This window comes from Cicer arietinum, chromosome 7 (assembly GCF_000331145.2).
Source record: "Cicer arietinum cultivar CDC Frontier isolate Library 1 chromosome 7, Cicar.CDCFrontier_v2.0, whole genome shotgun sequence".
Lineage (NCBI taxonomy): Eukaryota > Viridiplantae > Streptophyta > Magnoliopsida > Fabales > Fabaceae > Cicer > Cicer arietinum.
The window spans coordinates 5,528,744-5,550,128 of record NC_021166.2 but is presented as its reverse complement, the minus strand read 5'-3'; the positions used below and the strand labels follow the sequence as shown (position 1 = coordinate 5,550,128).

Sequence of the window (21,385 nt, the reverse complement as noted above, 5' to 3'; positions counted from 1 at the left end):
TTCACTTGATACTAAAATGGATTACATGAGAAGATATAAATAGAACAAAAAATTAAATAGAGTTGAAAATTAAGAAACTGATTTTCTCTATAAATGCTATCACTAAATGAAAAATAAAATTAAACCAGAAATACTAATTAATACATCGTAAATATTAACTGTACAAAATCAGAATCCTATGATTCTGACTTTGATCTCATAATCAACAGTACAGTTCCAAGGTGTGTACACCAATAGATAAAACGAGTGAATACAACCAACTACCCCAGTCTTTAGTTAACAAAATGTGCCTGCAATACTGGAAAAAGATTGTTCCCCATTTAAATTCACAAAATCGAAATAACATATTTGCATCCTCACTTACAACCAAGGAATATTGGATGGTTTGTTAGATGAGAAACTGAACATTACTAAATTTACACACGAGAAACCTATTTCTTTGATACAAACTATGATTTTTTCTTCTTTAGTTACAAATAGTACAATGTATAACCAACCATGAATAAAAGGGAACCTCTAAGTCTCACCGGCTGTTACTATTTTTGAAAAAGTTGAAATCCCAACGACGCATTAAGCCATCCATGACATGGCCAGCAGGATTCCTGACAACAGTTACTGTGGCTCTCGTATTATGCGATATGTCAGTGTTGGATGAACTTTGTAAACTAGCAGAACTATCACTGCGAGCTGAACCACTTGTATTGCTAGACTCGGTTAGGGTTACCGATAATGTGTTGTCCTGCAGTGGAGGCTGCATTCCCCCGACTGGACTTGGCTTGGAAGTCAAACTTTGGGGATGATTCCCTGAAATGGTATGTGGCTCAGCTTTCAACGGTACAAATTCTTGCGGTGCAGTGGAAATGGTTTTAGATTTTGAATCTATGCTGTGTTTGACTGGAGAAGGTTCTTTCTTCATAGGTCTACAAATCACCTGTGAAGAAGCATGTGATTCATCTTTATCTGATGGCTCTACAGATACATTAGCAACACTACTGGCAGGTGGTTGTTCTGCCTTCGGATTTTGTACTTTCAGGTCCTTCAGTGACTCCATTACTGCTTCCATAAGCATCTGAATATCATACACAAATCAAACTGGAGTAAAATCCCTGAATCCAATTTCTTTTCATTTCTGTTGATCAGGTAGTATTTAGATCAAGTAAAGTCATCAAGTTGACTCACTCTTTCTTCCTCCTCTGCACTAGATGGAAAACCTGCAAGGTCTTGAAGTTGATACTCTACATACTGATCATCCTCCAACACGGAAGGAACATGGGGACCATAGAGATGGCCATCTGACAACTCAAAGCTTATCATGGATGAAGACGATGGGGAAGTATCACCGCACTTCTTTTCCTGCTTGAAAGAAAATCATGCAAATGTAAGAATCCAGTTCATTTCTGTGGTTAAAATCCTTCGATTATATACTTTTTCTTGCTTCTATACTATTTCATCAGTTCCAACATAAAGATAGATATTTGAATTACATTCTTCAAGCACAGGTAGTACTAGGTCCTCCTGGGTAGTAGGTAACTGGTAGTGGTCATCCACCACGCAGAAAAAAAATGTAGTGCACAAAACACAAGTAAATGTTCCATTGTCTGTGATTACCGATAATCTTATCCTACTAATGTATCACAGCCATACATGTCATAGTTTATACTTTATAGCAAATAAATACATATATACATAAGTGTGTGTGTGTGTGAAGAAAAGAAGTATAAAAAAAGTGAAAAGGAAATACCTCCTTTACACACTGTTCATCTTTTGAAGAAATATCAGATGGAACCTGAAAAAAGTCTTGCAATATTATTTCAAAAAAATAAAAGAAAAACTAAACCATGCCATTGAAAGAATTCAAATAAAATTGAAAACATCATATAGATCAAACAGCCACTGAAAGGTATATTTTAATATTTTTTTAAATACATCTGAGAGCTTATAATTACAAACCTCCATCCTACTCATCGGTCGTCTTGAACGGACTTGCTCAATAGCATCAACAGTACTGCTAGTTGATGATTCTGCATCTAAAAAAATAAAAAAGGTTAAGAGATTTCTAAAAAAATATCATAGTAAAAAACACACAGAAAAATAGTTAAGTTAGGTACTTGAATCATGCCTTTGTTTTTAGATGATGATTCATTGTTGTAGCCTAATTCATGCACAGATCTCCATGCATCCTGAGTAAAGAGTCAAGTTTTTAAAAATGTTCAATACATAACCGGGAAATTTGATCAAAATGTAACCAATGATATGCATTGCTGATTTTACCTTACCAAAGTAATCATTCACGGGGTCAAAAAATGATTCCCCAACCTCGTCCTCGGGAGGTTGCAAAACATTGTGAAAAAAGATGTTTATGGAATCGAAGTAAAACTGAGGACGTGGGGAATTGTGATCTCCCTCAAATTTAATTATGTTTTTGTCTCCCTGCAAAGCACAGACACCCATATTGAAGACCCAAATTGCAGGACTTAAAAACTTACTTTAATATAAAACAGAGGGCGATTGATTGAAATAGTACTAGCACATATAGAAATATATATCAAGAAATAGCACTAGCACATATAGAAATATATATCAAACGCCTCCTATTTAAGCAACTTTAAACATCTAGAGAACATATTTTGTAATTTCAAAAGCAGCAACGTTGCTCTAAAGGTTTACAAAATGAGGACTTAGACCATCCCAACCGAATATAAAGTTCACATTTGTAAATTAGATAGTAATTACTATTTTTATTGATAAAGGAACTATTATCAAGACACTCACCATGTAAGCCTCAAATATACGATCGGAGTGATGCGGGTGTATAAAATCGTCGTCAATGGCATGCCCTAGTAGAGCTGGAACAAAACAAGATTTTGCTACCTGCAATGCATACAAATAGGTATACACATTATTTCATTTCTTTTGATTTTCTGCTTTGCATAATCTGGACAAAATCAGATATTGCAAAAACATGTGGCATGTGACCACATATTGTAAGGAACATAAAAATAATGAGAAAAAACATAGCTTATCACTTTTTTATGTAGGACCAGTCAATCATTTCATAAAAAGGGCAAGTAATAGCAATTTCTTTCATTAAAGAACCTTATCTACTAAAAAAAATAATTAGCAATAACAACAATACAATTTAAGGAAACTGACTTTAATGGTATTGAGGTCCGTTATGTCAAATTTTGCCTTCTTTTGGATTGCTCTTCGCATGTACTGAATTGCAAACTTCACCTGTAATAACAAGAAACATGAAACAGAATCAGCATAACAGTAAGTACTGGCACTGACAATTTATTTAGTAGTTGTACAAATTAATGATTTATCAATAAATGGAAAGTCCTTATGGCAATGACATTTTATTCATGTGATAAAAACAAAACAAGTAATAATGGAATTAAATCAGATGTTAGCCAGATGATGTGAACTATACACATCATATTTCAGATATTTGCTACCCTCTCAACAAAAATAATAATCAATTGTGGTGGCGGCAGCAGCAGAGACCATAATAAATTGAAAAGGGTTTGTATAACTAAATGATTGTAAGTAACGCAACCTCCTCTGGAAGCTTAAAGGAACATAGACATGTCATATGAGGTTTCCTACAAGGCTACAAGTTATCAGAAGTCCTAACATTCCAAGTGATAAACTAATAGGTTCCTTGACAAACTTATGCAAGGCAATAACAGCTTTTTGGTTAAACATTGTACATTACTTGACAAGAAATTTTGTATGGCATAGCCGTCTTTATGTTTTTGACAAGTGGTACACAACACCACCAATCCACTGCTTAAAAGCTTCCTGAGTTTATATGGTGTTTATCCAGAAATAATAAATGGTTTTGGGGCAAATACACATACACACAATATGAATAGAGAATTAGCACATATAATGGTTGGCAAGAAGTACAAAATGGGGAATATTCCACTACAGCATTACATAATGCCTATAGGTGAAGGTTTTGAGGCCCTTTGTTGGTACTTGGCAGGCCCTCAAATACTGTGATAGAGTGGCCAGGTAAACATAACAAACAGATAGGACTTTATTGAAGAATGCCTAAGACTGTATCAAATGATACTTTTTCAAGAGGCATGCAACTTCTCCTCTTTGCTCTTCCAGGTTTACGAGAGATCTGGAGACCTCCAACCTTCACGCAATACTCTATGATGTCTCTGCTCCCTCCAACTCTCTTTTTACAATCCACCCTATTTCTATTGGCCAAACCACCAAAAACAGTCCTATAGTTAGTAACTGCTCCTGACCAAATTGCCTATTCGCCTTTTATTTCTTCTAATGCAGACTGCAGGTATTTTCATCTTTAGTTGGTAATAAGTTCAGAATGACAGGAGGGAATTTCATTGGTATTGATATGACATCTACAATCAAACTTTTTAGTATCACATACACACCACAAACTCAAGATAGTTCTTGCGACAATGCGACCTCACTGTAAAAGGAGATAAAGTATTAAATGAGACTATAAATTCGACATTTGGATATATTGTTTCTAGAAAAGGTATTACCATTTTTTACCCAAAAAAATGAAAGATACTCACAGTGAACTTTGGCAGACGGACTTTATATGTATCTACAAGTTCCATCATTAAATCAACCAAATCAGAGAAGGGGCTGTCTAAAACCATCCCTGCAATTGAAGGATCCTCAGCTCCATACATAAGGCTGCAAGGAATAACACCATTGGTGCATGAGGAAAAGCCATTTAGATAAGCCAAAATGGCAGTCTTAATGGCTACATAACCAGAGTTAATAAACTGAGTGCACTTAACATGGTGAAACGTTTTGAATCAGAATAGAATTAAGATAAACACGAGTTTCTATATCAAAAAAACATCGCCACAAGTCTACAGAATGCAGAACTCTCAAGTCTCAATTCCTTTCTTAGTTCAAAAAATGCATACATAAATATATGATTAGATTTTTCATCCTTGGGTTTAAAACTAGTGATATAGAAAATCTAATTCAAGAACGGTAATGATGGATAACTTTCTTTCACAAGTGATTTCAGCCACCACCTAACAAACTGTAATCCATGCACGGTAATGATAGATAACTTTCTTTCACAAGTCATTTCCTATAATCATGGCCAAATAATAATGTAATCTCAATTGAGGCAGTATCTAACAAATTACGGAATACAGTTCTTAGTCGTACATAATATACAGCAAGAATTGATATATTATGAAATATATTACACTTCATTGGTACATGCTACATAACCCATGTTCAAAAGCAAACCTTTCCAAAATCTCATTCCAAAGTAAAGTTCAAAGGAAATAAGAGAATGATGAAAACCTACCAGGTTACAGCTCCCATTGAGCGGCCCCACAAGCCAATTAAAGAGACATTTCCATCATTCCTCAGATAGTTGACCACAGCCGTCAGATCATCTTTCTGAGAACAATCAAGAATATCAACAAACTCCTAGTAGTCATTTCACAATAAATAGTGACAACAAAGAAAATGGTAGCAATTATGTATATGCAAACTCCTAGTAATAATGAGTCCAAAGCATTTATTGTTCTGCTGTGATAAAAGAATAACATAAAAAGAATCAAGGATAAGTGTCCTCCCCAATCATATGGCAAGTTTTATCATCTCCACTGATGATATAGATATAGCAGTCAAATAAAACTTCTACTGAATTTAACTTGAACTAATTTTGGAATTAACATGCAAAAACATCAGTATGCTACCTGAAGATATCTTTACATAAAGTTAAGTGATGTTGCCAATATGTGTGAAAGATTGCAGTAGGAAAAAAAAATTACTTTCATTTAGCCCTTCATTTATAGAGCTTCTCACTCATTATAATAATGGAGAAAGATTGAGAAAATTTCCCCTTCCCCGTGGTGAATAAATGACAGTCATAAGACTAAGCAATATCAATGATATAATAGTCAGATCTGATTAATTTTAAAAGGTTAATGAGCAATTATTTACTTCATTCCAGCCTAGAGTGACATGGTCCCCTCCAGAGAGTCCAGATCCCGAGAAATCCAGAGTGAAAACCGTAATATTTGAAGGAAGTAAAATTATAGCAGCTTCACTGGCATCAGCCCTACATCCACTGTCAATAAACATTGCAACTAATCAGCATTGGCCTATTAAATTGAAATCGATAAACTATACAACACCAAACATACAGACCAAAAAAGAACCGCATAGAAGGTGTTGAAAATAAGATTATTTGGGGTCCTTAAAGATTAGGGTTCATGTATTTATTGTATAGGATAGGCATATCATACCATATTGTGTAAATAGGGATGATATTTTATAATTATTTAATTTTAATGCTTTTAACCCAATATAAAGAGACCATATTGTGCAGTTCAGACACAGTTTTAACTTTTACCATGTGTCTTTCTCTTTTTCTCTCATTCAACATGGTATCTAGAGTCTAAAGAGAGGCAATACTAAAAACCATGTTCTCTTTCCGATTTTTGCTCTCGACTGTTATTCGCCATATTCCAATGCGTTCCTATTTCCTTCCACTGTCGCCACCTGAAAAAATTTCAGAAAACTTTTCCGGCAAAACCACCTCCATTGCGGGCATAATCTCCCGAGGCTGCTGGCAACAGCCACATCCAGCGGCTTTCCGGCTTCTGGATTGACTCACTGTCCCAGTTCCAGACCCGTCCCGTCCTTAGTCTTTTGCTTTATGCCACAGATACCTAGATTCCAGTGCAAACAGCACCTTCAGTCTCAACCAATCATAACCTAGCTAACTAGATGACTAATACCTAAATGTATTTGAGAGTATTGCATTGTATAATGGTATGGCCTAAATAGTTGCTATAAATGGTGGACGTCCCTTACCTTACATGTCGGTTTTGTGGGGATGAATTAGGTCGTAAAAAGACTATCCTAGATTTATTGAGTGATATGTTATTAAGCCACCTGGATCATGCTTCAAATGTCCACTTATGGACGTGAGGGAGTGTGTAGAAAGTGCCACATTGGATGATGATATGATCAAAATAGCTGTTATAAGTGATGAACATCGCTCATCTTAAAAGCCAGTTTTGTAGGAATAAGTTAGGATCTAAGCCCAATTTTCAAAAAAATGTCACAATCATCACCTTTTCATTTAATTTTATGCTAGGAGAGCTAGAATAGCCAGTCTTATACTCAAAGCGATCTAAGAGAATGTTCATTTTGTCATGATAAATTATGATCAGAATTATAAAACTATCATTGTGATGTGTAAATACACCGATTTTCATACAATCACCTTGTCAAACTTATAAAATGTATAAATCTATAAAGCTAGTAAAGGGAAAATGAAAGGTCTGAAGTATATCATGAATGCACGTTAATTTCAAGTTATAATTTGTATACCTTAGTGGAAAATGTGCAGACAATCTAGCAATTGAAATTTACCAAAGTGCGGGTACCAATAAAACAAACTCCTTTCCTTAAAATGAATCAAACAAAATGCACTTATATTATAGCTATGTTAAACCATCTGCAAAATTTACAGACGAAGTGATGGTATAGACCTATTTTTAAAGGTTAAAAAAGGGAGCAAACAAAAACACGCATAAACTTCAAAGGAGAATCTGAAATGCCCAGAAAAAAATTAGCACTCAAATGACAATTGCTTGTCAAACGAAAAAAAAAAAACATACTGTCCTACAGTCACCTGTTTCCATGACAATATATTACACAAGGAAGAGGCTTTCCTTCAGGGCTGACAATAGGAATGTAATGGCTGCATTGAAGAGCATCACCCCTACTGTTTTTTATCTACAAATGCCAAAATATCAATATACATAAGAGGCTGACCGTGTAGGTTTGAAAGAAAGAAAGAAAAAAAATAGATAGAGTATAACTTGATTTTAAAACAATGCTTGTGATGGGGAAAACAATAAAATCAACAACAAAAGAAGCTGTAGAAGTTAGAACATCACATAAACACAAACACCCCCTTTATGAATGAAAATAATTCTTCTAGAATATAATTTTTCTTATCTTACTATATTTCACTATTTAAACGGAAATAACTTAACCTTTCGTGCTAACATTCTAAAAGCAATAAAAAATTGACGGATCAAACATTATGAAGCATGAACCTGTATGCCTTTTGGCATAGTTCAAGAATATCATTGACATGTCTTCCAAGGTACTGCACAAATTTTAATTTTTACATGTGCATAATCCTCATTGAAGTCAATAATGGCCTGCCTAATGGTTCACTCTTTTGACACTAATTTTGTCCATTAGTATTGATCACTTTGAAGAGTTCATGAAGAAAATATTAAGAATAAAAAGATGGCAAGACAGTGATTGAGAATTAAGAATTTAAAATTTGTGAATTCTTTACTGATGAACTATAAAATAAGATAAAAACTATCTTGGAATGCATTTCCATGTAGCCAATGCTAAAAAATCTTCTACTAACATACAGAGTTCTACTTTTTAGAGCTTACCTCTACATCCTTCCGCTGATACCACTTCCCTCTCAACATGAACTCTTGATCTAATAAATCACTTTTCGGGTCATATTCAGCTCTGCAATCAAGTAATGGATACAATCAAAATATCACAATAATCAAAACTTAAAAGTTGAAATTAAATTTGAAAAAAGTAGTGCAAAACAATTAGTGAGGCAGTAGATATTACAAGTTAATCCATCTTAGGCCACACTTGCAAAGAGATGGCCCAAAGTAGAAGTATGTAATGTAGCAATAGGCATACTACACATTACTAGACTACAACATGCATAGTTCAGTCACAACTCAACTCAAAGCCAATATTGAAACTGGGCTTCCTCTAATAACCACAAAATTTTAAAGATTGTTCCTTTTCATTATAATTCTTGTAAATAAGTACTTAAAGCAATGCCTCTCTATTTGGGCAATACATTATATTCTCATTTGCCTAAACTATTTTGATCAAGTGTAAAATCAAAATATCTAATATTCTTTCATTCCAACAATCAATTATAAACATAGAAAAACCAAAGAGCCAGAAGCACAACTGAAGAGTTACCAAAACACAAGAAGTTATTGTTACTGGTTAGTATCGCTTAACTTTATAGATCTCACTTTAATTACATAAAGCAATTAGAAATTTAATATTAGGCATAAACATTAACAGCCATATGAGCACCATGTAAAGTATCAAACTTTCAAAATCATAAAATCAATAAGAAAACAATCTACGGAATAAATGAAAAACTAACAGTTTAATAGCAGGTGTTTAGAAAGAATAAAAAATAGATCTCAAATTTTCAACCATAAGAGTAAGCCAAAGTTAACATGATACGATAGCAATAGCAATAGCATAGCTTCTATAAATAAATAAAAAAGTGTGTTAGGGCGTGGCAAAGAGTAAAAATCAAAATTTGGAATTGAATATTGATCTTAATCCTCTTCCAAATGAACAATAACAGGCATAAGCAAAAACATATAAGGAATTTAAGGATAGAAAAAGAGAGAAGGTATTTTGATTGAAAAGGTATCGCGAGAGAGAGAAATTGATACCTTGGTGGACGAATGATGAAGTTAACAAGCTGTTCCATTATATTCAAAGGATCGAGATCATATATGTCTTTGAACTTTTCAAGCAAATATGGTTTAAACGTATAAATCAATTATTATTCATATATATAAATTTGCATAGGGAAACAAGAAGAAAATGAATAGAAAGAGAGAGTGTGGTTGATGACGGTTTTTTCAGACAGAGGTAATAAAGAAGAGAGAGAGAGAGAGAGAGGCTTTTTGGTATTGTGGCTGGGTGGTTGGGTCTGTGTGTTTCCAAGTTGTTCTTTCCTCTTCCTTGGAAAACAGGAATATCACAATCTCGCACGTCACGTTTTTATTTTTATGTTTATTACTAAGAAAAGTGTAATTTCAGATTTACCAAGAATCATTCCAATTCCATGTTAAATTTAAAAGCATTGCAGAAGACAAATTGCGGACAGTAATAACTATTAATGTTATTAATATATTTAATTATAGAAGACTTGTTTTAATAATTAAAAAATGTTACTACTAAAGAACTTGCACTTTCAGTGGCAATCAATCTAAACTTGCTAACACAAACAATTATATGTATAACTTTTTTCTGTTTATTATTTGACATATTGTGAATATGTAGCCGATTATTGGTGTAGAATACTTTTATATTGATAGTGTATAGGTTTTAATTTCAAAAATGTTCGGTGGACTCATAAATTAATATTGACAGAGTATGTTATACCGTTTGTATACCATTTAGATTTTTAATTATTATTTTCTCTCATCATAGAATGAAAATAGACTACATGGAAAGTGTATTTTGTGTAATGTTGGATGCAGTGGTATATTTTGTGTATCGAAATGACACACCTCAAAATTTCTAAGTGAAAATCACTATTGCACCTCAATATTCATAAGGGAAAATTACAATTGCATATTTTCTTTAAATGTTGTCTTCTTCACCTCAAAATTTTTTATTTTAGAGTTAGAATTATGAATTCTCAAAGGAGAGTTAAATTTATTGTTGCGTCAAATAGAATATTGTGTTTTTTATTTTTTATTTTTTTACACTAACACTTTAAAAAATAGATTTTTCTACTTCATGGTAAAGAGGAAAAGATAAATTTGTGTAATTTTGTAAAAATAAAATATAAAAATAAATTTTTAAAAACGATAAATAACTAAAATAAATTTTATATTGAAATATAATGTATGGAAACTTTATTTTAGTTGATCGGAAACATCTCAAAGAACATTAAGATAAAATTGTTTGGATCATTATTTTTTATCTAGGATGCTTCCACCAAAATAATCATTGAAAATGATTTGGATCTGTTAAAGTTTATTCACTAATCTCAAGTTTGAATTAAATAATTAAAATGCATTACACTACAAATCTTATAAGAGATACTTTTGTGTTCCACATCAATCTTCACATTTGTGCATCAAACACATAATTGCAAATAGAATACAAAATGAAGATAAACAATTATGATTTAACTTTCAAATAGAAGTTAAGTTGATGTAGTTTGAATTTGAGAAGTGTGATTATTAATTTGAGCATGATCCAGTAGAAAACTCAAAATATTTTAACGTTTGGTTTATTTTTAGGAGAAGAAATAAATAAAATATCTTTTGAAATAATTTTTATTCTCCTTTTATTTTGAAAAAAATTAGAAGAGAGTATAGAGACAAAATATATCTAAAAATTCGTTTAAATTTTTTTTATTCTCCAAATATAAAACCATTAAAATAATCATCCAATCTTAATATAATTTCGGTTGTTAGCCCCAAATAATGGAGATTGAATGTTCGTAGCATTTGCCTTCCAATTATTTTTTAGTATGCGACAAGAATGCAAGTGCGTATTGGCGTGGCGTGGCTCTTCCTGGCTGAGAGAATGCAAAGCTTCCAAGTGGATAAGGTGGCGTGTGGTAGTGCTGACGGATTCCCCTCACACGTCGCCTTCATTCGCACGTGACAATCCTCCCTCCCCGCACTTTTGCATCTAAATGAGCTACTTTTAATTTTTGTGACCCGTTTTAATTATTTCACTTCCATCTTGTCAATTTTCACTTTTCAAAAGTTTGTTTTTTCAAAATTATTTGATCACTGAAAATAATCCTATTTGAAACATGTGATATAGTGAGTATTTTTTAATTGAAATTAAAATTTAATACCGTAGAAATTTAGTTCTTTCTATTATATTCATCCTTCAATGGTCTTTCACTTTTCAAAGTTATTCACAAAAACAACACTTCCATTTTCAACACCACTCTCAAAGTCAATGGCTTTGTGCTTTTTTTTTTTATTAAAAAATAACAAAATAAAACAATAAAAAATAAATAAAAAATAAAACAATAGAAACTTTACATTAAAAATAACAAAATTTAAACTTATCAATAGAGATACTTATTCTTACTGTTAGTACGTTACTTGCTACAAACAATCATCACTCTTTTTTGGTTTTTTGGCGACACAAAAAAAGGAATAACGTGGATACATTTGATTCTCATTACTTACTACAAACAATCATCACTCTTTTTTGGAGACAAAAAAGGAAGAATAAAATGTATGCACTTGACTCTCATTGAGTAAAAAAAAAAAAAAGCAACATAAAATTATAGCAATTTAATTTATTGCTAATATAGATAAAATAGAAAATAAATTTATACACAATTGTAAAATTTTAAATTTAATTCTGAAATATAATATTTAACATAATAATATTAATATTTGTCAATTTAATTTTATAGACAAATTATAATAAGTTTACTAATGATTTTTGTGTCATATGCATAATTTTATACATTATACCACATCATTTTTTTTATATTTAACACAAATAGTTTTTTTTTTTACTCTCTAATTTTAAGGGGATAGAGTTTTGGTATTTAAGAGTTTAACTTAAAGATAAATAAAGTTGATTAAAAATTGTTTTAATCAATATTTGAAATAACATTTCACTACCTCAAAATATAATCACATACACATGTGTATTTATTTTCTTCTCATGTCATTATACTTTATATTTGATTAAAATAAAAGTTAAATGACATAATGTAAAAGTTTTACACTGTTAGTCAATTATAATTGTTTATGAATATAATTTTCTAGATAATCATGATAAAAATTTAATTTCTTAACGATCTAACGGTTATGATCGAATAACAATATATAAATTATTTACATCGACAATGTATATAAATAAAATCATTTAAATAATTATTTATGTATTTTGGAAATTAATTTTATTTTTCCAGTTGAGTAATAATAATAATAATTGAAATGACTTTTTTACTTATATACTTTTATTGAACGTTTAAAATTTATGTAAATATTTGGAAAAAAAAATCACAAATCTTTATTCTTCACCTTCCTTTTTAGTTGAAGTTTTATGTTTATTTAAATTTATCAGGAAAATCAATAAATTCCGGTAATTTTGATGGATTTATTTGGGTTTTTTTTTCCTTTCTTATAGTATGGTTAGTTATGTGAATGTGTTTAATTTGTTAAAGATGAAGAGATTATACATCTCACAGCTTTTGTACAGTGTTTGATTTCAAAACTAGTCAGCAGATTGCAAGAGGTGAGGGACTTTACAAAAAAGTTAAAATATTTGTGTCCTCTAAAAATGGGAATGAATATGTGAACGTGTAAGACAACCATCATATATATATTTTTACCATGACATTAATTTAACACAGACAAACATTCGATAAATTGAAATGGAGTCAAATATGTTTGATCTAAAAGATAAATAAAATACAAGTGGAAGTACAAAGGTTCTAATGATACGTTGATTTCGCTATGGTTCACCATTTGTAGGTTTCGAAGAAGATGCAAAACATATCTCCTGAGCTTTGAAATTCGAATTGGGGGTTTTATTGGAAATTAGGGATTTGGCATGTTATTTAGACTGCAATACGATGCACGCGACTTTTTAATTAAACAGTTTAATCTCAGCCTTTCATTATATTCTAAAGGCTAAGATGAAGCCCTCTCCCTCTCACATAAAAATAGTTTTCTCACTTGTATTTTTTTTTGTTCAGATCGCACTCTATACAATAAATAGTTTTAAATATTATTAATAAAACAATAATTAATACTACAATAAATTTTAAAAATAATAAATATGTAAAACATATTTTTTCTACAAACTTAAAATAAAATGAGGGGACTAGGGAGTTAATTAATACAAAGTATGTGACGTGCTAATTTGTATCAATTGTGACAACAATCGAAGACCTTTCTTATTACTACACTTCACTTCATGTTGATGTTAAGTGTTACCCACTATTTCACGGTTTTCTTGCTATTACCAATTTTATCTTAATTTTTTTTTAAAAAGTATTAGTACTATTTTTTGTTACAAGAGTACGACTAAATTGCTATTTTTATAAGATTATTGCTAAATTGATATTTTTTTTACAGAAGTATTAGTGTATTACTATTCATCTCATGTTAAGTATCATATTTATAATATGTATTTGTCTTATATTATTATTTATTTATTAAGTAAATATTTATTATTTTAGAATTGGAATATCAATGAAGCAATAATTACATTTTTTTCATTAATATAACTTTAGTTTGTTTTTTTATTCTATATAACCTTAGAACATTCCAAAGAACCTTCCAAAAAAGTGGAAGAAATCAATAATAGAGAAAAATATGGAGAATATTATTATTGGAAATAAAGGAATGAATATTCCTAGTGTCCAGTAAGCCAAGCTCGTACACTAGGACTATGCCCTCTGTCCATAACTAAATGAATTCTCTTAGACACCTCACAATTGGATGTATAAGTACATATAAAATATCTATTAGATATTTCAGCACCACTAACTTTGTTAACTAAAAAAGATTTACAGAAGGCTTAATTTATTATTTACGAACGTTTAGTAAAACGAAAGACGATTTTGGATTTTTGATAAAGTAAGAGATTTATATATAGATGGTTTTGGGTATGTACTCTAATTAAAATGAGGTATTATTGAAAAAAAGTTAATAAATATATTGTTGTTTTTACATCTGTTAAATATATTTTGTCTTGATATTCTAAAGTGGGAAGAAAGAAATTTTGGTGTGGCACTTAGTTTTAATGTGGCAAATTGACCTAGGAGCATATATGGTGCTGTCATTAGAGACGAAGATGGAAATATATTAGCTGCAGCAACATGGGACTAATTGGAGATATTAAAGTATTTTTCCCTTTTATGCAGCAAAGTTATATGCTCATAGGGACATAATAATATATGAAAAATATTCCTTCCCCCCTTCAAGGACAAACCAAAGAATGATCAAAGAATACAAGCCATTTCTTTGTGTTAAAGAAAGTTCTTTTCAGTGGTGACAGCAAAGAAAAGAACCATATTGCAGTACAAGTACAAGCTTTCCTAGTAATTTTCTGGTCATATAATACTTGGTCTATATATATATATATGTCGGCCTACTAAACTCAGGAGGAAAACCCACAATCCAAGTTTTTTTGCTTTATAATACATTGGTGTTTGTTTGAGGTTCAATTAAATGGCAATGGCTTCTGAAGGACCAAAATCAGCAGCCTTAATCCTTTTGACCCTGAATCTAGTACTGTACTTCATAGTGATTGTAATTGCTTCATGGGCAATGAATCATGGGATTCAAAGGTCTAAAGAAACAGGTAATCCATTGAAGTGTTTTATTTTATCAGCTGAAAAAATAAATTATATGTTCATTTCCACTCTTAATTAATAATGACACATACGATTTGTTGACTTGCATTGCAGCATCAGTTTTGTCCATTCCAGCTCGAATTTTCCCAATATACTTCCCAATAGGAAACATGGCTACTGGTTTTTACATAATTTTCACTCTAATTGCTGGTGTTGTGGGATTCACTACCTCACTAACTGGATTAAATAACATATTCCAATGGAATGCTCCCAACTTGAATGCTGCTGCCATATCTTCATTGACAACATGGGCACTCACTCTTCTAGCTATGGGGTCAGCCTTATTTTATCCCCTATTTAATTTGCTTACATATAGTTTTTGTATTGCAGTATCAATTTTCTACTATTCCCAAATTCCAAATCGTTGTAAATGTAATATGACTCTTGCTTATTTTCTTGCAGATTTGCTTGCAAAGAAATCGAACTTGGCTGGACTAACTCAAACCTGGTAATTAAGCTTCTTTTAGAATGCAAAAAATTTTATAGCTAACAAAATGGAGTTTCTAACACACTGCACTTATATTAATACTAATTTTTGAAAAGCTAGGATATAAACATATTGAATCATCATAAAGTAAATAATAATTATTTGTATGTTTTATTTCCCCAGCGTACCCTTGAAACGATCACAATAATTGTAAGCGCAACACAACTGTTATGCACGGGTGTCATCCATGTTGGGGCTTCAGAAGTTGCTCACAGAATTGGAAGAGTATGACTTTCACTTTCAGTTGGTGCCATACATGAATATTCTCAGAATAATGTATTCTTCAATTACCACAAAATTGTAACTTAATTCCTTTTGAACTTTTTTTACAGAAAAGTTGTTTCAGTCTCTGTTTGTAATTAGTCACTTTTATAGTTGTTTCTCGTAGTCATTTATTTCATTTGAGTGCTTATAAATTGATGTCCACATCAATATTGGTTTTGCAATATAAAAAAAAATGCGATTAAACAAGGAATAACAACATAAAGAAACTAGATTAAGCAAGAATATTTAAGCTTCCAAATAAACCTCTCATTCACATAAAAATAACTGGAGCCAATACATTTTTCTCCTCAATACTGCAACAAACGAACAACATTTATTGATGGCTACATGCACTTGCAACACATGCCAAAGCAAATCAGAAGCATAGAGTAGTAGTTTTAATTGGAGCAACCAGGCCAATTAACATCCCTTGGAGAAAGGGTATTAAGAACCGGATTCCTCTCAAAGAAATTTGTTGGCCTCAACTCAAATGAAGTACTCAACAAGGGCATAATTGGAAAATCTTCCTGTGCTGGAACATGATGAATTCCCACTACGTGCCACAAAACAATGTCCTTGTTCTCAATGTCTCTATTCCTGCAAAACATTTTAATTCAAAATTCAAGTTAGTATAAGGTATTGACATCAATAATCTAAAAAGTAAAAAAATAAAATAAAATAAAATAATCATACTTTTGAGTCCAAACAGCTAAAGTATCATCTCCACGGCTATGATCAACATAAAGTCCACCAGCCCATTTCTCAGTTCTATTATAAGGTGTGACCCAAACATTATAATTGGTAAATGCGCCACGTATTTGTGGGTAATCATCTTCCGTTAAAAGTGGATGAGCTGGAATTGCTGGAATCAAACGGTATCCGACGTCGTTTCCAACCGCAGTTTTTTTGTTTGGATTCACAACAACAAGCTCAGCTGGGCTCAGCCCAATTGTAATTTTTGCATCTGATTCGGTTTTAGCAGTTTGGGTCTCCGTGGTCCAATAACTTTTTCTCTTTGAACTTCCATCAGTTATTCTAACAGTTTTTAAACTTGTTTTCTCAAAAGAGTTGTTTACACCATCCACATCAAAATCGAGATAGTACATATAGAAGTGGTCATGGTAAATACCAATGCTGTTTGCTGACACTAATGTACCATATTGATCTTCTTTAATCTCATCCTTGTGCTTAATGTTTGCTCCCTTAATTTCCAATATACCCGATAGTGCTATCTGTATAGATACATGCATCGAAAAATTAATTACTTACTTTAATTTAGATTTGACTAAGGATGTGCCAAATGGAATATTGTTGTCTCTTGGTCGTTACTCCTATATACATAATAAGTCAATAACACATGTTTCTCACTCTCACTAATCACTATTACTGACCAAACTAAAAGTGACTTTAAATTATCTTTAAATCTTGTCTAAAAAATATTTTTAAACAAATCAACAACGACCAATGGTCCATAGAAAGAATTGAAGACTTTCGTTAAAAAAATAGTAATAAAATTTAAAGCAAATTCTATTGTCAACTATTTTCATAAGTACCATATTTAAAAATTATACAAAATTATAACGAGGATAGACAATATTATTCGAAACTATAACTTTAAACAATAATCTTATTAATATTGATTCTATAAGTCTGAGTTTTAATATATACATTTGGTTATCCTTTATGATAGACAAAATAAATTGTGACAAAATATTGATAGGCAACAATTAATTTTCACCGAATAAACTGTTCATGTGATGATGTGTTAATTCCAAACCAAATACAAGAGGAATAAGTGATGGACCCACCTTACACCATACTATTACTATTTACTAGTAGCATTTTACTCTTGGGTCTATCACGCGTGGTAACTAAAAACCATTGGAATTTCTAGTCAGAAAATCCTCGGGGGTTGGGAACGAACCACGTCGGTTCCACGTGTTCACGCGGTCCAAAAATAACCAATCATATTTTTGCACAATTATTATCTGAGTGGACTACATCTTATATTCCAATAAAAATATTATAAAATCGATTTTTTTTAATTTCTTTAAAAACAAACTTAAGAGTTACAAATAATAAATAAAGAAATAAGAAACAGTCGGTAAGTAAATAAATAAAATTATATACATTCATACCGCGGGTTTGATAGAACCACTTGTTTTGAATTCCCAATCTAAAACATTGTCATAGTTTCCCACGGTGACTACTGTCCTTACGATCAAGTTTACTTCGGTTCTAGATTCTTCAGGCTGCAAAAACAATATATATTTTTTTATTAAATAAAAAATGTTAACAAAATTAGAAAGAGATTAATTGAATTATGTGTAATAAAAGAGTCTTACAAATTCATTAGGAATTCCAGTCTCAGTGTGACGCCACATGATGTTACCATATTGTTCAAAAACACAAATAGCATTCTTCAAGAGGATTGGGGAACCATCAGCTGAGTGAATGTATGTATCAATGAACTGAGCATGTGATGGACAATCACGATTGGGTATCAAAGAGACAGTAGATAGACCAAAACCAAACTCTCCAGAATCAAAGAATGTCTTAAAGTAAAATTCTTCAGTTGGGTCTTGATAAGGCACAAACAGCTCAGAAATGTAACCTTTGTATAGTACACGACGAGATTTATGTTTCTCTAGATCGTAAATAGATGCAAGTGATATTACAATACCAGCTCGCGCATCAAATCCAATATGAAACCTCCAATTGGCCCAACTGAACAAACATATATATATATATATATATATATATATAACACAATTAATATTATATCTTAACCAATATTGATTTCATTTGTATATGCTGAACAAATTAAACGTGCACATATAAATGCATAAATTTTGAGGTAGGTTATAATGGATGTATCCATTAATCCATTTTACAATTAGAAATAGACTACAAAAATTCCAATCCATATCCATCATCTATTTAATAAAAATCATTCAATCCACCCTTTAACAATTTTTAATGGATGAATAATTAATCCAACCATTGAGTTGTTTAAAAATTAAAATAAAAAACATTTTTAAATTAGTAAAAAATTGTGGCGGTAGAGCACTCCAATGGATAGATAGTCAATCACTATCACAATACCATTGTCAAAATTTTATAGTTTTAATGCGAAAGACTATAGTTCATCGATACAAAATTAATAATTTTTTATTTTATTTTTGGAGGATGTTTATTTTTTTCTTTTAATCTAATGGATTTTCTGTTATTATTTTAAATGGTCTATCGGATTTAGAAAAAAATGTGGATGGGTAATAATTTATATTATTAAATTAAATGAATGGATTGAAATAAAATCAAAAGTTATTTTTGTGTACAATATATGGATTGGATGAATATTATATAGATGTATTGAATAAATATGGATTATGGTTTTCATTGCCACCATACCAAAAATAAAACTATCTCCCACGTTACTTATATATATTTTTATTAAATTCCAGTACTTTGTTTTTCTAAATAGATATATACTATAAGCAATTACTAAATTTTATTATAAGAAAAAGTTTAACCTACAAACTCTTATTACTTTAATTTTCAAAACCTACAAACAACTTTATGACACAATCCTTATAAATTCCGGAACATTTATTTCTACAAAACATTATCTTTTTCTGATCCAATTAAAAAACCTTATCAATAACTTTTGAATTTAGATTCTCTCATACTATTTGAATTCAACATGAGAAAATTAGTTTTCTTATTTCACAATTAAAATTTATTAGATCTCATTACTAAATTTTTTAAATATTAAAGCTCAAAAAATTTAACGGTGAAATTACAAAAAAGTTACCTTAACTCTTTTTTTGTTTTTTTGTGGACAGCAACATTAAACATTTCATGTACTCGAATCGCCACATAAGTTTTAATTCTCAAATGTTACTGATTATAATGAAACCATGTCCAGCCAAAAAGATTTTATTTTTGGCAGAAACAAAATGTCATTCTCGGACTTACCAATAAAGGAAAGAAAAAACAAAGAAGAAGAAGAAGAAGAAGAAGATTACCTAACACTGTAACCGTTGATATGGGCTCCTGAACCTTGTGGTTGATGACTAACCAAACTATTTAGTTTTGGTCCAAATGGTGGGTTCTGATGTGAAAATCTATAGTCAGTTTTCTCAGCAGTAGGCACAGCTTCAATACCTCTATCATTATACTCAACAATTTTCATAAGTTGAAGATCAACAACAATTGTTATTCCAGATATTGGTCTCACATATATATTAACAGTGTTTTCTTTCATGAAACAATCAACTCTCACTGTTCTACTATTTTTTTCTTCTCCAAACCAACCCATTGAGAAAGTTGAACAAACTATCTCAGAGAGGTTCAAACCTCTCTTGTTAACTGAGGCAATAAAAGGAGGATATTTCAAAGGTAGTTTTATAGCAACACCTTGTTCATCAGCAGATAAGATAGGGAAACCATATCCTTTATGAATATTGTCGGAGACAATGGTCTTTAACCTTAAATCTATTACTATCTCATGGTTTTGGCTATTGATGATAGCAACGACAAAGGATTTACGTGGGATTGTTATGAGAGTTGGTTGTGTTTCATATTTTAGGACATCATCTTTGTCGGGGTCATCTAGACCAATATAGTGGAAGGCAACACTATTTTTTGAGGTGGGATATTTGTGTAGAACTACGGTTTGGACAATGGAAAACTCTTCTTTAGTTAAAGGGTCAAGTGGATGTTGAAGATTCAATGGTGTAACGGCTTGTAAGAAGATAAGTGTAATAGCAAAGAAAAATGAAAGTTTGATGGTGGTGGAAGCCATAGTGAGCTTTGCTCCTAGCGAGTTGTGTGGAATGTAAGCTCTCCAAGGTCCCTTTAAATAGTAGTGAGGTAACTACATGCCCAATGTTCCCATACCTACTCTATGTTCTTTTTTTATTTGATCTATCTAGAAAATTTTTATCAAAAATAAATTTTTTATTATCTTTTGTGCATTTTTTTGCACGTAATTATCACGTGTGTTCTTTTTCGTATTAAGCTTTTTTATTTAAAAAAAGACACTAATTATCTTGAATTAAGTATTATGTAAAACCAGTTAACTTTATTTTTACTTGATTATTTATTTTAATAAATTTAAAATAAATTCTTCAATCCATATTTTCTCAATGTTTTAAATCAACATTACTTATAATAGAAAATTTATGATGAATCATAAATACATTTTTTCAAATTAGAATGATAATTATATTTTTTTAAATTCAAAATTTATCATAGTGTTTTTATTTAATCTTATTATCATCCATTAATTTTGTATCAGATAGATTTAAAATTTGAAATAGCTTTTATCAAACTTTTATTTTTATATAATTTTCACGTACTCAAGTGATGGACTTTATAAAAGAAAATTGGTGCAATCTTTGTTTAGAAAGTGGATCTTCTTTATTAGC

The 21,385-nt window shown here is 31.0% G+C and overlaps 3 protein-coding genes across 5 annotated transcripts; 1 reads left to right on the top strand and 2 right to left on the bottom strand.

Annotated features, from left to right (window-relative positions):
- Positions 1–296: 296 nt before the first annotated feature.
- On the bottom strand, positions 297–9,812 carry LOC101492469 (uncharacterized). Of its 3 annotated transcripts, none has more exons than XM_004508296.4 (14): positions 9,510–9,812; positions 8,454–8,535; positions 7,667–7,770; positions 5,965–6,091; positions 5,321–5,415; positions 4,560–4,683; positions 3,154–3,234; positions 2,773–2,871; positions 2,272–2,430; positions 2,120–2,180; positions 1,951–2,021; positions 1,742–1,786; positions 1,180–1,353; positions 297–1,069 (listed from the first exon to the last, which is right to left on the bottom strand). In XM_004508296.4, exons 1-14 carry the CDS (start codon positions 9,545–9,547, stop codon positions 524–526), a joined length of 1,806 nt encoding a protein of 601 aa, XP_004508353.1. In that variant the 5' UTR covers positions 9,548–9,812; the 3' UTR covers positions 297–523. The 3 variants fall into 3 exon arrangements, with proteins under 3 accessions (XP_004508353.1, XP_004508352.1, XP_073219807.1); XM_004508295.4 differs by having other exon boundaries at positions 1,951–2,027; positions 9,510–9,811; XM_073363706.1 differs by lacking the exon at positions 9,510–9,812 and adding an exon at positions 6,377–6,695 and having other exon boundaries at positions 1,951–2,027; positions 8,454–8,472.
- Positions 9,813–14,919: 5,107 nt separating this feature from the next.
- On the top strand, positions 14,920–16,089 carry LOC101492128 (membrane protein PM19L). The gene is made up of 4 exons (XM_004508294.4): positions 14,920–15,150; positions 15,257–15,476; positions 15,605–15,650; positions 15,813–16,089. The coding sequence occupies exons 1-4, from the start codon at positions 15,018–15,020 to the stop codon at positions 15,918–15,920; spliced, it is 507 nt and encodes a 168-aa protein (XP_004508351.1). The 5' UTR covers positions 14,920–15,017; the 3' UTR covers positions 15,921–16,089.
- A 109-nt stretch (positions 16,090–16,198) lies between these two features.
- LOC101491799 (copper amine oxidase) lies at positions 16,199–20,784 on the bottom strand. The gene is made up of 5 exons (NM_001279067.2): positions 19,982–20,784; positions 18,299–18,680; positions 18,092–18,205; positions 16,647–17,185; positions 16,199–16,550 (listed from the first exon to the last, which is right to left on the bottom strand). Exons 1-5 carry the CDS (start codon positions 20,758–20,760, stop codon positions 16,352–16,354), a joined length of 2,013 nt encoding a protein of 670 aa, NP_001265996.1. The 5' UTR covers positions 20,761–20,784; the 3' UTR covers positions 16,199–16,351.
- Between the last annotated feature and the right edge of the window lie 601 nt (positions 20,785–21,385).